The 17,422-nt window shown below is 42.4% G+C and overlaps 1 protein-coding gene across 4 annotated transcripts in view; it reads left to right on the top strand.

Annotated features, from left to right (window-relative positions):
- rps6ka1 (ribosomal protein S6 kinase a, polypeptide 1) overlaps nt 1-17,422 on the top strand; it is a 172,947-nt gene that overhangs the window by 116,186 nt on the left and 39,339 nt on the right. For all 4 annotated transcript variants that reach the window (XM_072247336.1, XM_072247335.1, XM_072247338.1 and 1 more), the window contains 7 exons: nt 726-805; nt 2,819-2,925; nt 7,327-7,364; nt 12,188-12,330; nt 13,611-13,681; nt 14,993-15,081; nt 16,916-16,980. In XM_072247336.1, the coding sequence (XP_072103437.1) occupies nt 726-805; nt 2,819-2,925; nt 7,327-7,364; nt 12,188-12,330; nt 13,611-13,681; nt 14,993-15,081; nt 16,916-16,980 (593 nt within the window). The remainder of the gene's footprint in view (nt 1-725; nt 806-2,818; nt 2,926-7,326; nt 7,365-12,187; nt 12,331-13,610; nt 13,682-14,992; nt 15,082-16,915; nt 16,981-17,422) is intronic.

Below are 17,422 nucleotides of genomic sequence, written 5' to 3'. Positions count from 1 at the left end.
CCTGCCATCATTCGCAAGCTCGAGGAGTTGATCTCCTTCCCGCGCTGACATGGATGACGCGCGGGTAATGACCTCGCGTGAGTTCAATCTCAACAGTGGGCGTGACAGGGAATGAGGAAGGGTGCAGCTGACTCCTATCGCCAAATCATATCGTTTTCTCACGGCCCGGTAGCGCATGCCTTGCAGCCCGGTGGTTGGAGACTGCTGCCGTATGGGACAAACCAATTTAGCCCAATATACGGGATGTCCCGGCTAATACGGGACAGTTGGCAATCCTATGTTCAAGTTCAACAGTGCGTGACAGGGAATGAGGAAAGGTGCAGCTGACTCGTATCGTTTCCTCGTGGCCCGGTAGCTCATGCTTTGTGGCCTGGTACAGGTCCGCGGCCCGGTAGTTGGGGACCGCTGTTGTACGTGGTAGCCCAGTAGTTACCACAACGCTTTACAGTGCGAGCGACCTGGGTTCAATTCTTGCCACTGCCTGTAAAGAGTTTGTATGTTCTCCCCAGGACGGTGATGGGTTTTCTACCATAGTCTAACAATGTAGCGGCTGGTAGGTTAATTAGTCCTTATAACTTGTCCTGTGATAGACTAGGGTTAAATCGTGGGGTGGAGGGAGGTCACTGGGGTTGCAGCTCGAAAGTCTAGAATGGTCTGTCCGCGCTGTATCTTAATAAAATTTTTAAAAAATAAATAAAATAAAAATAGCTGTTTTTATTTGCCAGCTTTTCAAACAGAAGGCAAGCTTTATCTCATCTTGGACTTCCTCAGAGGAGGTGATCTATTTACCCGGCTTTCTAAAGAGGTACATTTTAGTTTTGTTTTCTCCCTGTCTGTCACACCCTCCCTACCTTCCTTGCCTCTTCCCCCTCACTTGCTTGTCTCCTCAGGGTGAGATTAAAAAGATGGATCAGATGAATCCATGGCTAAAGAGTTGATTTAAGAGGGAGAAATCCCTCTGAGCTTTTCCAGGGTAGCTGGGAACTGTATAAGCAGGAAGGATGGGACCTGAACCTGAATGGGTTCCAGATCCTAGGGAGGTTTGCTTATGCTGGTTGGAAGTTGTAAACTGGTGTGGCAGGGGGATGGTACACAGTAAATGGGGGCAAGGCTCAGCCAAATTTAGAAGAAAGATTAGATCAGTCCAGAAGGCAGTGCAGGCATGACGTGATAAGATATATGGAAGTTTTGGAAGGAAAAATGCATCTATTTTAATGCAAGGAACCTGACTGGAAAGCCAGATACATTTTGAGAGTTGATCTGCACACGGCATTGGGATACTGTTGCAATCAATGAGGTGTGGTTGAAAGAAGGGCAGGATTTAAGGCGTGATGGGTGTTGTTTTATTTTTAAATAAGAGGAAGCTTGAGGATGTCTTAGGTCATGTCTGGAGTTCTGGTCTCCTCATTTATGAATTGATATGTTGGAGATGGTGTAGAAGATCCAATGGGTTGGTCCCTGAAATAAAATAATTGGTGTGTAAAGAGATACTGAGCAAGTCAACTCTACTCATTTGTGTTTAGAAGATTGAAGGAATATTATTTTGGGGAGAAAAGATATGATTCTGAGGGCATTTGCTAACATAGATGGTGTAGGATGCTTTCTCTGTAGGAATTATTTAGAACTATAGGGCATTAATCTTTATATAAAGGCTTGACCATTTAAGACACAGGTGTGAGGAAGTTCTTTGTTCCTCTTTGAAGGACATGATTCTTGGAATCTTCCGTAAAGAACTGAGCCATTGAATATTCTTATGGTGGAGATGAATCAGATTTAATATCACTGGCATATGTCATGAAATCTGTTGTTTTGTAGTAGCCGTGCATTACAATAAACAGTAATAAAAACTATAAGTTACAAAAAGTATATTAAGAATATTCATTAAGTAGTGCAAAAAGAGAGGGTGTTCATGGGTGAATGTCTAGTCAGAAATCAGATGACAGAGAGGAAGAAGTTGTTCGTGAATCAGGCTGGTGTACCTCCTTCCTGATGGTAACAATGAGAAGAGGGCATGACCTGGGTGACGGATGTCACCTTTTTGAGGCATTGCCTTGTGAAGTTGTCCTGGATGCTGGGGAATCCAGTGCCCTTGACTGAGCTGGCTGTGTTTACAACTTTCCGCGGCTTGTTCTGATCCTGTGCAGTGGCCCCTCGATAGCAAACTTGATGCGACCAATTAGAATGCTCTCTATAGTACATCTGCAGATATTTGCGAGTGTCTTTGGTGACATACCAATTGTCCTCTATCTCCTAGTGAAATATAGCCGCTGTCGTGCCCTCTTTGTATTGCATCAATGTGCTGGGCCCAGGATAGATCCTCAGAGATGTTGACACCCTGGAGCTTGAACCTGCTCAACCTTTCCACTTCTGATCTCTTGATTCAGAGGTTTTCAGGCTGAGATATTTGAATGACAAGGCAGTGATGGAATATGGAGAGTGAGCTGGGGGCAGCATGGCAGCATAGTGGTTAGCACAATGTTTTAGAGCACCGGTGACCCAGGTTCCATTCCTGCCACTGCCTGTAAGAGTTTGTACGTTCTCCCCGTGACTGTGTGGTGCTCCGGTTTCCCCCCACAGTCCAAAGACGTACCAGATGGTAGGTTAAATGGTCATTGTAAATTGCCTCATGATAAGGCTAAGATTTAGTGGGGCGGGGGGGCGTGGCGCAAAGGGCCGGATGGACCTGTTCTGCATTGTATTTCAATGAATAAATAGAATTAAAATGGTATTGGGGTTGGGATCCTTGTGAATGGTAGAGCAGGCTTGAGGAGCTGATTGGCCAACCTGTTTCATAAGTCTGTGTTTATTGCTCTGTTAGGTGATGTTCACAGAAGAAGATGTTAAGATATATCTGGCAGAGTTGGCTTTAGCCTTGGATCATCTTCACAGTCTTGGAATTATCTACCGTGACCTGAAGCCAGAAAAGTAAGTGTAAAGTGTTTAGACTGGTTGTACACACGTGTCCTGTTTGCATTTGTCTCATACAGCGCTGATAGTGGGTTTAGTTCTCCATTCTGAGCATTCATAGGTAATCTCCCTGGTTACCTTCCTTGTTTCTTTAAGGAAATGGCAGAGAATTCTCAGATGACATGCTGCTGAGTTGAGAAACTGTGGAGAGGCTGCTTGTCAGGGCCTGTGTAGAGTGGGCCAGGATGAACAATCCAGATGAAGGGTCTGGACTTGAACTGCCAGCTGTCCATTTCCCTCCACATTTCCCTATAGGAGCAAAGAGGTCCTTCTGCAGTTGTACAGGGCCCTGGTGAGACCACACCTGGAATATTGTGTACAGTTTTGGTCTCCGAATTTGAGGAAGGACATTCTAGCTATTGAGGGAGTGCAGCGTAGGTTCACAAGGTTAATTCCCGGGATGGCGGGACTGTCATATGTTGAAAGATTGGAGCGACTGGGCTTGTATACACTGGAATTTAGAAGGATGAGAGGGGATCTGATTGAAACATATAAGATTATTAAGAGATTGGACACGCTAGAGGCAGGAAACGTTCCCGATTTTGGGGGAGTCCAGAACCAGAGGTCACAGTTTAAGAATAAGGGGTAGACCATTTAGAATGGAGTTGAGGAAAAACTTTTTCACACAGAGGGTTGTGGTTCTGTGGAATGCTCTGCCTCAGAAGGCAGTGGAGGCCAATTCTCTGGATTCTTTCAAGAAAGAGTTAGATAGAGCTCTTAAAGATAGCGGGGTGAAGGGATATGGGGAGAAGGCAGGAACAGGGTACTGATTGTGGATGATCAGCCATGATCACAGTGAATGGCGGTGCTGGCTCAAAGGGCTGAATGGCCTACTCTTGCACCTATTGTCTATTGTCACACATTGCTGCCCGTTCCTTCCTCCAGCAGTTTGTTTGGTTGCTCTGTGAACATTTCTTCTGCTTATTGGTACGTTTGTAGGGTCAAGGGTACAGCTGTACCGCACGGTGAATGTGAGCCAGCACTGGGGACCAGCAGTATCTGCCCCGCATATTGTCAGATTGCCCCTCTGCTTCGTTCAGTTTTAATTATTAGAGTGTAGAATGGTGGGGCAGAGTAAGGTTGTGATCACAGAATATACATCTTGTCGAAGTGGAGCAAAAAATGTCAACTTACTCTGGTATAGAATAATTTGAAAGCTTGGTGGCTTTAAAACAAAACACTTGCAACTTAACTAAAATGTATGATTTGTCTTCTGTGGTGGTCATCTTACCCAAAGCATGATGGGGACGGCACGGTAGTGTGGTGGTTAGCACAACGCCGTACAGTACCAGCGATTGGGGTTCAATTCCTGCCGCTGTCTGTAAGGAGTTTGTACATTGCATGCTTCTCATCCATATTGGGTTGAGGGTCGAGCTAGGAACTCGGCCTTGTTTAAAAAAAAGCACAAGTGCTGAAGTCTGATGCGCCTCAAGGAACGACGACGATCGGGAATTGCTGGGTGGCGTAGCTCCAAGTGCCGGAAAGGCCTATTCTGTGCTGTATCTCAATAAGTAAACAAACAAAACCTTAAATAAATATAGAGAATAAATAAATCTTCATTTTCATCTCAGTTGAAGGACCAGTAAACACTGCTGTCTGTGCTTGTTACCAAAGAGAAGTATTTAGAGGAGAGTGGCTGGATAGCAGTGGTAAAAGTAGCCATGGTGTGGGGATGTGGATAGCCTGCAGCTCAGCGTGGCGCAGTTACATCTCTCAATCCTCCCTGCCCAACATAAACAGCCTTCCCACACCAAGCTGTGAACAATTCATGTCCTGATTTTGGTCTTTGAATTCAAACGAAATGACAGCGATTCCTTCCTCCTCACAAATGCTACTGGACCTCTGAGTTCCGCCGGCAGATTGTTGCTCCAGATTCCAGCATCTGCAGTCTCTTATGTCTCCTGTGGGACAGTTATTTTTGGGTTCATGCCTGATGCCGAGCACTGCGTATTTCTTTCAAAGTATATGTCAGAAGATAAAACAACCCAAGATATGAAATGTATCTTGAGAGGGTGTATTTTAAGGTGATTAAAGAGGATGTCAGGGACAGTTTTTTTTTCTTTGCACAAGCACAAAATACTGGAGAAACTCAGCAGGCCTGGCAGCATCTATTGAAAAGATAAATAGTTGACATTATGGGCCTTGCTGCCTGGCCTGTTGAGTTCCTCCAGCATTCTGCATGTGTTGCTTTGGATACCCAGCATCTGCAGATTTTGTGGGGTTTTTTTTGCACAGGGTTGTGGCTGTGTGGAACACACTCCCAGGGGTAATGATAGAGGCAGGTACATTAGGGACATTTAAGACACTTTGAAAGGCACATGGATGAAAGATAAATGGGTGGCTACCTGGGAGCGAAGGGCTAGAATGATTTTGGAGTAGAAGGGGTCTGCTACTGTGCTGTCATGTTCTCTATATTCTAACCCAGGGGTTCCCAACCTTTTTTTCTGTCGTAGACTTCTACCATAAACCAAGGAGTCCACGGACCCCAGGTTAAAAGTCCCTGTTCTAATCCCTTTTAGCACTGGGAATATATCTTGAGTGGTAAATGAGGCACTAATTGTACTAGTTCCGTATGTAAAGTTGAGGAGGTGCAGATTAAATTTGGGCAAGGTAGTACAAAGGCAAAATGAACCCATCCATAATTGAAAACTGTGTAACCAGATTAAGGAATGATTATCTTTATTGCTATTGGATCACTTTCTGTCAATTTACTGTAAAAGAATAAAAATTTATCATCAATGCCTATCGTCCTGCCTTGTAAATTCTGATGTGTAAACATTAGGCTCAGATTAACAACTCAGTCTTGAACCTAGAGAAAGATTTATTCTTTGGTAAGAGAAGGCAAACTATAACATTTAGTTAAATTATAAGTTTCTTTATTAAGGTAGCAAGCTTCCAGGTTATTTTATGGTATTTTATTTTTGTTGGGTTCCACTTCAGAAAGTTGCCTGTTTTTTCTGGACACAGCCCTGTTCTAACCACGAGTCAGTAGTCTAATGATAAAAATTGAATGAGAAGAATATATTCTTTATAATAATAAATCTAGTTTGAATGCATAAGATTCAAATTTAAATGCTGAACAAATTTTTCTTCTTTTTTCAGTCTTTTTATTAGTTTCTATATCGTACACATTACAAAAAAATAAGTACAGAGCAATTGGGATTGTAATAATAATAATTATGTTATAAAAGTATACAGTCAAGTAGCACATCGTTAGTAAACCTGCCAAAGTCTCACAAATTAGCAATAGAATATATAAAAAGTATACATAAAATACAAAAATATCATTAAAAAAACAAATCACAACAATCCCTGGGATATGCAAGGTGTACCATGGCTTACTTGTAGAAGAATCCAGAACAATACAGAATGCTGGAGGAACTCAACAGTTTAGGCACCATGTATGGAAAGGAAGAAACAGTCTATGTTCTGGGCCAAGGCCCTTCATCGGGACTGGAAAGCAAGGGGAAGAATAGGGGACAGGAAGGAGAACAATTAGCAGGCGATAGGTGAAACCAAGGGGAGGAGGAATGAAGCGAGAAGCTAGGAGATGATAGTTGAAGCAGATAAAGGGTTAAATGAGGAGGAATCTGAAAGGAGAGGACAATGGAACATGGTAGAAAGGGAATGAGGAGGGGCACCAGAGGGAGGTAATGGACAGGTGTGGAGAAGAGAACGGGTAAGAGCCTTGATGATGGGTCTCGGCCGGAAACGTTGACTGTACTCCCTTCCCATAGCTGCTGCCTGGCCTGCTGAGTTCAGCGTTTTGTGTGTGTTGCTCGAATTAACAGCATCAGCAGATTTTCTCTTCTTTAGAGTAAGAAGGGAACCAGAATGGGGAATGGAAAAAGTAAGAGGGAGGAAAGGGAGAAATTACTGGAAGTTAGAGAAATTGATGTTCATGCCACCAGGTTAGAGGCTACCCAGAAACCCATTCTGGGGCTTCAGTAAAATCCAAAAACTCATTGTGGGTCAATCAGTTACATATGCTACAGGCAGGCATGGAAGTGTCAGGTGCATTTAGATATCCTGGAAAATAAAGGAGTTGATTATAAAATGGAATGGCTGGATACAACAGAGGACGTGGAACTTTCCACAACTCTGGTCATGTTTGGAGGACTGTATGCAGTGTTCAACTTCCTGACATAGCATTGAAATGCTGCTTTATCTTCAGTGATGTGATGAGTTTGCAACTTGTGCATTTAAAGTAAGGCTCTGCCTATCTGCAGTGTGGAGATGAAAATTTGCTGATAAGATCCCTTGCACCATAGAAGTTAAAACTCACACCTTTGTATCTCTCAAACAACTGGTGTGCAATCATTTTGACTTTGAACATGTATGTTTCTCTCCTTCTCACAGTATTCTATTGGATGAAGAAGGTCACATCAAACTAACAGGTGAGTTTTAAAGGAAAGGGACATGTGATATTGACACATCTCTCTGACTGTAAGTAACAGATGGCTAATTGTTTAATAGATGTCACTAGCTATTAATTTGATGTTTACTTCTCTACTTGCATTCTCATAATCACTTTTAATACCTTCACTCAACTTTTTGTCGATCAAGTGCTCAAACCTCAATTCATTTTTGTATTTGCTTGTAACATATTTCTGTCCAAATTGTACCCAAACTTAAGAGGCAAGAGGACCACAATTTTGCTGTGGTTTGGAGGCTTGCGTGCCTCCATGATCCAGAGGCCTATGTTGGCTGAAGTCAGGGTTTATGCCTTGGCTTTTGGTAGGGTCACCCATGCCAAACAGGTCAAAGGGTAGTGGTCAGACTAAGGACTGTCCATCAGTCCTTCAGGTCTAGGGGTTCACCTCGGGGTTAACAACCTTGACCAGTAAAACAAAATAGTTACTGAAACAGCAATGATGAATCCTTCTATATATGAATGGCCAAGGGCAGACGGATGGAGGACCTTCATTGCTGCCCTAAACACCAGCGGCGTAACAGGCAGTAAGAAAGTTAAGGGCTGGATTCTGACAACTGATTGTCCCCCATGTGGACCCAGTAGTTGCATTCCCGGAGCCTGTGTCTTTGCGTAGACTCTGAGGCACAAACTTGTACCTGAGTAGACCTGAGCATGCACTCATCAATCTCTCCTCACTGTTCCCCCTTTCCTCATCTTCCTTTGATGCCTCTCCCTCTAGCCCATTTCTGTTATCTCTCAGTTCTCCATCCAAGCCCCACAACTGCCTGAGAGGCAGATCCTAATCCCCCATTTCTAACTCTGGGCCATTTTTTCGGTAAGTTCCCTGTCAGCTGGACCATATGATATTGAAAGCTTGTGTGTAGTCCTCTTAAGTTTCCCTGCAGGGTTACCTCTCTGGTGCTGGTTGGCCATGCCTGCCCATTTTGCTGTGATCAGATAAGGGATCTTGCTATCTGTTTGGTTAGATTGTGAAGAGATTTGTTCTGCAGGAGTATGTTCCATGGATGTCGCCATCTCATAGAAACATAGAAAAACCTACAACACAATACAGGCCTTCCAGCCCACAATGCTGTGCTGAACATGTACTTACTTTAGAAATTACCTTGGGTTACCCATAGCCCTCTATTTTTCTAAGCTCCATGTACTTATCCAGGAGTCTCTTAAAAGACCCTCTCATGTCTGCCTCCACCACCGTCGCCAACAGCCCATTCCATGCCCTCTCCACCCACTGCATAAAAATAACTTGCCCCTGGCATCTCCTCTGCACCTATTTCTAAGCATCTGTAAATCATTTCAGCCCTGGGAAAAAGCCTCTGACTATCCACATGATCAATGCCTCTCATCATCTTATACACCTCTATCAGGTCACCTCTCATCCTCCATCACTCCAAGGAGAAAAGGCCAAGTTCACTCAACCTATTCTCGTAAGGTATGCTCACCAATCTAGGCCACATCCTTGTAAATCTCCTCTGAACCCTTCCTATAGTTTCCACATCCTTCCTGTAGTGAGGTGACCAGAACTGAGTACAGTACTCCAATTGGGGTCTGACCAGGGTCCTATATAGTTGTAACATTACCTCTCGGCTCTCGAACACAATCCCATGGTTGATGAAGGCCAATACACCGTATGCCTTCTTAACCACAGAGTCAACCTGTGCAGCAGCTTTGAGTGTCCTATGGACTCAGACCCCAAGATCCCTCTGATTCTCCACACTGCCAAGAGCCTTACCATTAATAGTATATTCTGCCAACATATTTGATCTACCAAAATGAACCACCTCACACTTATCTGGGTTGAACTCCATCTGCCAATTCTCAGCCCAGTTTTGCATCCTATCGATATCCAGCTGTAACCTCTGAGAGCCCTCCACACTATCCACAACACCCCCAACCTTTGTGTCATCAGCAGATTTACTAACCCATCCCTCCACTTCCTCATCCAGGTCATTTATAAAAATCATGAAGAGAAGGGGTCCGAGAACAGCTCCCTGATGCACACCACTGGTCACTGACCTCCATGCAGAATATGACCCGTCTACAACCACTTTTTTCCTTCTGTGTACAAGTCAGTTCTGGATCCACAAAACAATGTCCCCTTGGATCCCATGCCTCCTTACTTTCTCAATAAGCCTTGCATGGGGTACCTTGTGAAATGCCTTGCTGAAATCCATATACACTACATCTGCTGCTCTACCTTCATCAATGTATTTAGTCACATCCTCAAAAAGGTCAATGCACTTGTTGCTTTCCAAAAGTGCATCTCGAGTCCATAATGCTTCTAGTGACAGTGGGATTATTGGAAGAATGGGACCCTTTAACGTTTGAATACCTGAACTTTGGTTATTGATCTCTTCCACGGGCGATGCTTGCTTGTATGACTATTTGGCAGGGGAGCTCCATGCCAATATTGACATTTTTTCTGACGAACATAGAAATATAAGCTGGAAACCTATATCTACCCCCACTAAAGTTCTTAGTTATGCATTTTTCATCTTTGATAAGCAAGGGTTCCCAACCTTGGTTCCACAGCCCCTTAGCCTAACGGTATTGGTCCATGGCATAAAAAAAGGTTGGGAATCCCTGTAACTTGTCTAAGAAATAGTTAGCCCTATTCTAGTCCTCATAAAAGTGGCCCCTGGGTTGGGAACTCCTGCTAAAGGCTTCATTCCTTTCTCTCAGCTTCTCCTGTTGTATCTGCTTTGTTGACATTTCCACATGGATATCTTTGAAGTGTATTTTTCTCTTGACCATTGCTTCCACCCACCATAAATGACCGAACATTTGACTGCATGTCTTATTTCCTGGACCTCTACCTTCACCCCTTCTCTTTCTAGGCAGAGCAGGACAGAGTTTCCCAGATCATTGCTTCCCACACCCCCAGCCTCCACATTTAACAGGTTGTCCATCAGAATTTCCACAACCTTCAAAGTTCAAAGTACATTCATTATCAAAGTATGCGTACATTATACGCCCTTGAGATTTGTCTTCTAACAGACAGCCACAAAACAGACCCCCAAAAAAAGAACCCATATATATAGATTTTTAAAACAGATTGTCTGACACTCAAAGTGCAAAGAGTAAAAAAACACATCATGCCCATAAAAAAGAACCCATAAAAATAATAAAATAACCCATAAAAAAGAAAACTGAACACTCAATGTGCAATGAAAAAAGATGAACATACAAACTAACTGCAAGCAAATAGCGTTTCTGAATTGAAGTCTGCAAGAAAGTCCCATAGGTCAGCGCAGAACCAAGTAAATGGCATGAAGCAGGGATCTGAACCAGCTCCTACCTCACTTCAGGCCCCTACACTCTGACCTTTTTGATCTGGCCTGGAACTTAACTCTCCGTTCGAGCATCGTGTCAGTCCACGCTCTCAGGCCTGGAACCTGCGGCTTCAATTCAGCCTGTGCCCGACCTTTCGCACTCGTCCACACTCTTGCCTCACCTTGTACCTGTTCTGCCACATCAAATTGCCTCCAAGTCCAAAGCAAAGTTGCAGACTATTACTTGTGATGAGCGTTTGCCAGAAAAAGTGTGGCTGGCAACGTACCTAGTTGTTTTCCTTGTTTCGTTAGCTACCAGCCAGAAGTTGCTGAAGCTCACCAGCGCCATCTTAAACAGTTCAATGAGGTTCCACTAACAGTGCATCTTTTCTTGTCCTGTCCACTTTCAGCATTCTGGTTCATTTTTCCTATTCCACCAGTCATTCCCATCCTCTAAGCACTTTCCCAAGCAAGCACAGTAGATGTGAGAGGGTTCTTTTACTTCACCTCTCCTCATCTTGGGATCCAGGCAATCTTCCAAGTGAAGCAGAGCTTCACTTTCGGTTCTTCCAGTCTAGTGTGCTGCATTTGGTGTTCACGATGGGGTCTTCTCTATGACAGAGAAAGCAAATGTAGATTTGGTGGCTTTGCGGAGAACTGCAGGGGCCCCGGCATCTGTTACTTTGCTTCTCCATCCCACTCCCATTCTGACCTTTCTGTCAGTGGCCCCCTGTACCAGTGAGGCTCAGTGCAAGTGTGGGAGTGACACCTCATCTTCCATCTATCCATCTATGACATCAGTGCCTGTCTTTTGTTGGCCATGTAGTGCAGTCCCTGTTCAGAGTCTGTTCGGGTACAACTGCTCATGGCAGTTGTATCTTTAAAAACCAAAGCCCCAGTTTCTGGGACCCCCCCCCCCCCACCTGAATGTACCCACCTCTCTCTCTCTCTTTACTATGTTAAAAGGTTCATTTGATCTGATCTCTTTGGTTAAGCTTTTGTTTATCTGCTTTAACGTAATCCTTAATGAGCTGGTGTTAAATCTGCTTAATATTACATCTGTAGAACACACTGGAAGGTTTGACTACTTCTAGGATTGTAAGAATGCCAGTTATTTCTGGTGCTTTTCAGTATATTACATTTCTGTCACATTTTAAAATTCCCTACAGTCGTACATTTTAAGCAGCCACTTCTCACACGCGTACATGTGCCTGCTATCTCCGTTCATTTAGTCCCTCCTTGCTCTTGCTCCATAGCTCTCTTCAAAGTAACTATAAAATTAACACACCTCGACATTTTAAAGAAGGTATTTTTCTCCTTAATTTTTGTCACCATTGTTTGGGAATGGTTCTCTGAGAATGTTTAGATAAGGTAAATGTAGCAATTGCTTCCTGGTGGCGATGGCAACGGCCGTTGTGTAAACTTATTGTTGAAGCAGAGCAACTGAATCAAGCTGGTGACTGAACTGTTTGGCTGTTACAAGTCTGATGAAGCTTTGTGTTCATCTTTTTTTAAGACTTTGGCCTGAGTAAGGAAGCTGTTGATCATGAGAAGAAGGCGTATTCGTTTTGTGGAACTGTTGAATACATGGCTCCAGAGGTGGTTAATCGGCGAGGCCATACACACAGTGCTGACTGGTGGTCCTATGGTGTTTTAATGGTACTTTATCATTACTCTTCTGGAATTTTACTCTCAGACATTCTTTTTTATTTAAAAAAAATATTATTTTACCTGTTTTCTCCAACCCAGAAGCATGTTCCAGCTAAACAGCGGGTTTGGCAATGTCTACAGCAGTTGCTGTTATTACCAGAAATCTGTTAAATCATCAGTATTTCTTTGGGTAACCCCACTGGATGCATACTACTGTTGGATCTGAAGTGATTGAAGTATTTACAGACTCTGCCACAGGAGGAGCTGATAGCTTGGGGTGGGGGTGATGTGAAGGGTGGTTGGGTTGCTTGAATTGTTGTATACTCTTCCTATGGTGTTTGGTATCAGTGTTTACCCAGTTGAAATATTCAAAGTGTTCCATTTCTTTCTAAGCACTTCTCCACTAATGCGAGAAGCCTTGGATGAGGTATTGCATGTGACAGTGAGAAGGTTCTTTTATTTCAAGTTGTGTTGACAGAGATGGGAATGCTGCAGTGGAGGTTTTAAGTGGGAGAAATATATTATGAGCATAAACTGTCAAGGAGAAGAGTCAGTATTTGTCTTGGACCATGTTACTGGGAAATTAATCATAGGAAATATGGAAGTAGTACAGATTTTAAACAAATGTCTTCTGTTTTTTTAAAAAGTCAGATGCATTAGGAATACCAATCATAGAGTGAACAGGAGGGAAAAAGATTCCTTATCACTCGGGGAAAAGCATATGGAAAATTCATGCCATGGGGGGTTTTCTGGACCCCGATGACATGCATTCTTAGACTGAGATGAGCAAAAGCTGGAACTCAGAATAAAGTGTTGCCAGTGCAGTTGCTGATGTGAGGAGGTAGTTGTTCTGTCAAGGGATCAAGGGTCGCTAGAATTTAATTACTTCATAATTTGTGGCTGGAATAAACAGATCGTTGGACTATGGCTTAAGGAAACATAGCAGAAGATTGGAGTTGACTCCAAGGTCGGGGTAGTCATGATCTTTCTGAATGGTAGAACAGGTTTAAGAAGGCCTTGTAGCTGGCTGCTGCTCTTCTGCCTTACTATGTTCTTGTTTTCATACAACCAGAAGAGTCATAATGGAAGTGGGAGTGGGAACGCAGGAGTGGTGGCTCTAATTCCGTCACTTGAGTCCTCCTGGTGTTTAGAGCTACTAAACGTCGTAGTTTGTTTTCGAGAAGTCTTAAGGCTGCCAGCACTTTGTATTTGTTTGAGCAGCTTTGCTGAAGTTTTATTTTGAATTCTAATCTACATGTACTAATTATGTTTCTCAATTATTTTAACAGTTTGAAATGCTTACTGGTTCTCTGCCATTCCAAGGAAAAGACAGGAAGGACACCATGACACTCATTCTAAAGTAAAATGACATTATTTTGTCATTGCTAGTAATAAATATTCAATAGTTCAGTAGTTCCATTTAATATCAGAGAATGTGTAGAATATACAACCTGAAAGTCTTACTCTCCACAAACATCCTCGAAACAGAAGAAAAACACCGAAAAAATGAATGAGAAAAAACGTAAGAACCCTGAAGACCCCTGCCCCCCCACACACAAGCAGTAGCAAGCAGCATCAATCCTCCCTCTCCTCCCCCCCACAAATTAATCTAGCAAAAAGCATCAGCATTCCCACCACCCACCATGTAAGCAAAAGCAAAGAAGAGAGACCATGATCTAAAGTCCATCAAAAACTAACTGTTCCAAAATTTCGGCATCTCACAGACTTGCTCTCTCACTAACAAGGGAGAGACAGATATCGCTTCTTCCAGGGGAGACGACAGTAGCAATTTCAATGTTACAGTCAGTCTGAAATATTATTTTTTTATTTTGAGTTCCCTGCATATTTTACCTCGAGATAGACATCCGATGATTGAATGGCTTGGATGTTTATACATTGGGTTGGTTGATTAAGGAACCTCACCATCACTTTGAGAGGGTTTATCAATGGGTGTTAAATAATGGACTTGTTCACCACCCATAATTTAAATTTAATTTTAAAAAAACCTCATCATTTCTTTGGACTACCTACTTCAGGGTTCCAAACCTGGGGTCCACAGACCCCTTAGTTAATGATAGGGGTTCATGGCATAAAAAGGTTGGCAACCCCTGACCTACTTTGACTTCTGATTTGGCAGTGTTTCTCCCCCACTCCTGACTTGAAAGATTGGTCTTAAGTTTTAAAGTTTTTGCAGTAGCCTGGAAGAGCGTTACTAAAATATCAATTTTAAAGTATTCAAATGATCTTATGATGGTCTGAATCATGATTCATAACTCATCAGAAATGTGTTGGAAAGGGCTGAATTCTGTGCAGCATTTAAATTGCAAACTCTCTTTATCGGGCTAAGTCGGGGATGCCTCTGTTCTTGAGTCACGAAGCCCAAAGTTTGTTGAGCTCTGCAATTAAAATCAAAACTATTAATTGAAAGCAGCTTGTTCAAAGCTTTCCATTGTGGACTGTCTTGGGTTGTTACTGTGCCTTTGATATGCGTGTTTTATTTAAGGAATTGTTTCCGCAGTAGAGCAGAAACAGAAAATGAAAGTTTTTTTTTATAGTTAAAATAATTGTTGCAAATCAGACTAGTTTTGTTGTTTCATGGCTAATGTAAAGAAATGTGTTGGAAAGGGCTGAATTCTGTGCAGCATTTAAATTGCAAACTCTCTTTTTATAGGGCTAAATTGGGGATGCCTCAGTTCTTGAGCCCTGAAGCCCAAAGTTTGTTACGGGCACTTTTCAAGAGAAATCCTGCCAACAGATTAGGTAATTATTGAACTAGGTTTTGCTGATGTAATTAAATTTGATATTTTAATACTGATTCATTCTTTTCCTGAAACATGAGATCAAATCAAACATGAACGTTCTTTGCCTGAAATCTTTTTGAAAATTAAATGTGAATTCATACAGTGCTGTGCAAAAGTCTTGGGCATATGTATATAGCTAGGGTGCTCAAGGTGTTTGCACAGTACTGTAGTAATTTTATGTATTGCACTGTTGCTACTGCTCCCAAAAAAAAAACAAATTTCATGACATATGTGAGTGATGATAAACCTGATTCTGATATTGGTCTCTATTGTGGACTGAGAGTGGGAAGTGGGTGGGGAGAGGGGAATCATAGTTGGTAAAAGGGGAAGGGAGAGGGGAGGGAGCAGGAAGCACCAGAGAGACACGATCAATAAACCAATTGTTTGGAATCCAAATAACCTTGCCTGGTACCTCAGGGCTGCACCTGTGCCACCCCTTCCCCTCCATCCCTGGCACTCCTTCTCTGCCACCTGTCCAATGGCACCCCGCCCTCACCATTTCCAATATCCTTCGCTCTGGCCAGGTTTACAATCTCGCTCTCTGCTCCACAGTGCTTTGCAACAGTCTTAGGCACCCAGGCTATGTATATATGCCTAGGACTTTTATACAGTACTGTAGGTTTTATCGTCATTTTCAATGCTTCAGAGCAAGACATCGAACTTCCTCTTTGTTCATGATGACAAAGCTTTAGGCAACTATTTAACCTGTAACCTCCAGGATACAACTTCTGCTAGGTTAACGTCCTCTGCAAACAACATTGTTTCTACATAATTACAACTCATACCTGTATTTATTTTTGTAGTAAAACACAAGAGCCTTTAATAAATTAAAACATCAACTTGCTTTACTGGAAAACTATGTCTCATCATTTCCAGGACACTGGAAGTAATCATAAATTCAAATTGTCTACAAGGTTACTTGATGTAAAAGTTAAGCATTTATTGTGGTTTGCTCCATGCAGACGCAAACTCTGACATTTCCACATTAACATTGTTGTAGGAAGAGCAGTCAGTCACCAACAGTTCATAGAGGTACCTTGAAACAACAACAGCATCAACATAACATATACATATTCTCTGCCCCGACACCATCTTATAGTAACGGGAAACAAAAAAGGAAGACTGCTTGTGTATATATAAACTTGGGACTCAGTTTTGCTCTGTAAGAATTTGTGATTCATAATCAAATATAATTGTAGGAACCAAGTATCTATTTTCTGTTTGTCTTGAATTTTGTGCTGCGTTATGGGTTTCGGTAACTTGTCACGTGGGTTGGGCGTGGTAGAAGATAATGAATACAGTTATGTATTCACGCTTTGTCTTAGTCAGCTTAGTCTAGTTGGTTAGAAGCAGCCATGGATGACTTTTTTTGTTGACCACTTCATTATGCACTAATAACTCTTATTTCACTGTATCTGTAATTTAGTTGAGTTAGTTTTTTTTATTGCGTAAAATCATGTTTTTTTTCTGGTTTTGCAATGGAGGATTGAACATACTGTTTTTGAGTTGGAACTCTGTTGTTTGGAGGTGTGTTATACACAGTCAATACCCCTGCTCGTTCTCTCAGCAGTTTTGGTTCGTTTTCGAGTAACCGCTACAATAATTAAAGCAAAATGCTGTGGATGTTGGAAATCTGAAGCAGAAGCTGTAGGAATGAGCAGATAGCATCTAAAGAGAGAGAAATAAAGTTAATGACTTGGGTCAATTGTAGATATTTAGGAAATTAAGCATTCTAAAATCTTTACTCTGAAAGAAAGATCATGTCCTCATTATGTCCATACTTGAACTTTTAGGAGCTGGTGTGGATGGTGTGGAGGAAATCAAACGGCATCCGTTCTTTGCAAATATTGATTGGAATGTAAGTGGCAAAATAGTTTTTAGTTAAATTCTGTCAAAACCATATTTATAATTCTAAAACTCTGAGTAGCCATGAAAAAAAAAAGTTTGCTCAATTCTTCAACAGCCTTGCAGTTTAGCAACAAAAGAGTCTGGTAAAAATAGACAGAAAAAGCACAACAGGGAAAATGACCATTGATGTAATTTTTCTCCCCCCAGCCCCCCTCCCCTCTTCTTCTATTCCCAATTCTGGCCTCATACTACTTCTCACTTGCCTATCACCTCCCCCTGGGTCCCTTCCTCTTTCCCTTTCTCTTATGGTCTAGTCCCTTCTCCTATCAGATTCCTTCCTCATCAGTCCTTTATCTTTCCTGCGCACCTGGCTTCGCCTATCACCTTCTAGCTATCTTGCTTCCCCTTCCTCCACCCTTTTATTCTGGCATCTTCCCCCTTCCTTTCCAGTC

This window comes from Mobula birostris, chromosome 30, assembly GCF_030028105.1.
Source record: "Mobula birostris isolate sMobBir1 chromosome 30, sMobBir1.hap1, whole genome shotgun sequence".
NCBI lineage: Eukaryota > Metazoa > Chordata > Chondrichthyes > Myliobatiformes > Myliobatidae > Mobula > Mobula birostris.
The sequence above is the reverse complement of the archived record's forward strand: the minus strand, read 5'-3'. Positions and strand labels throughout refer to the sequence as shown.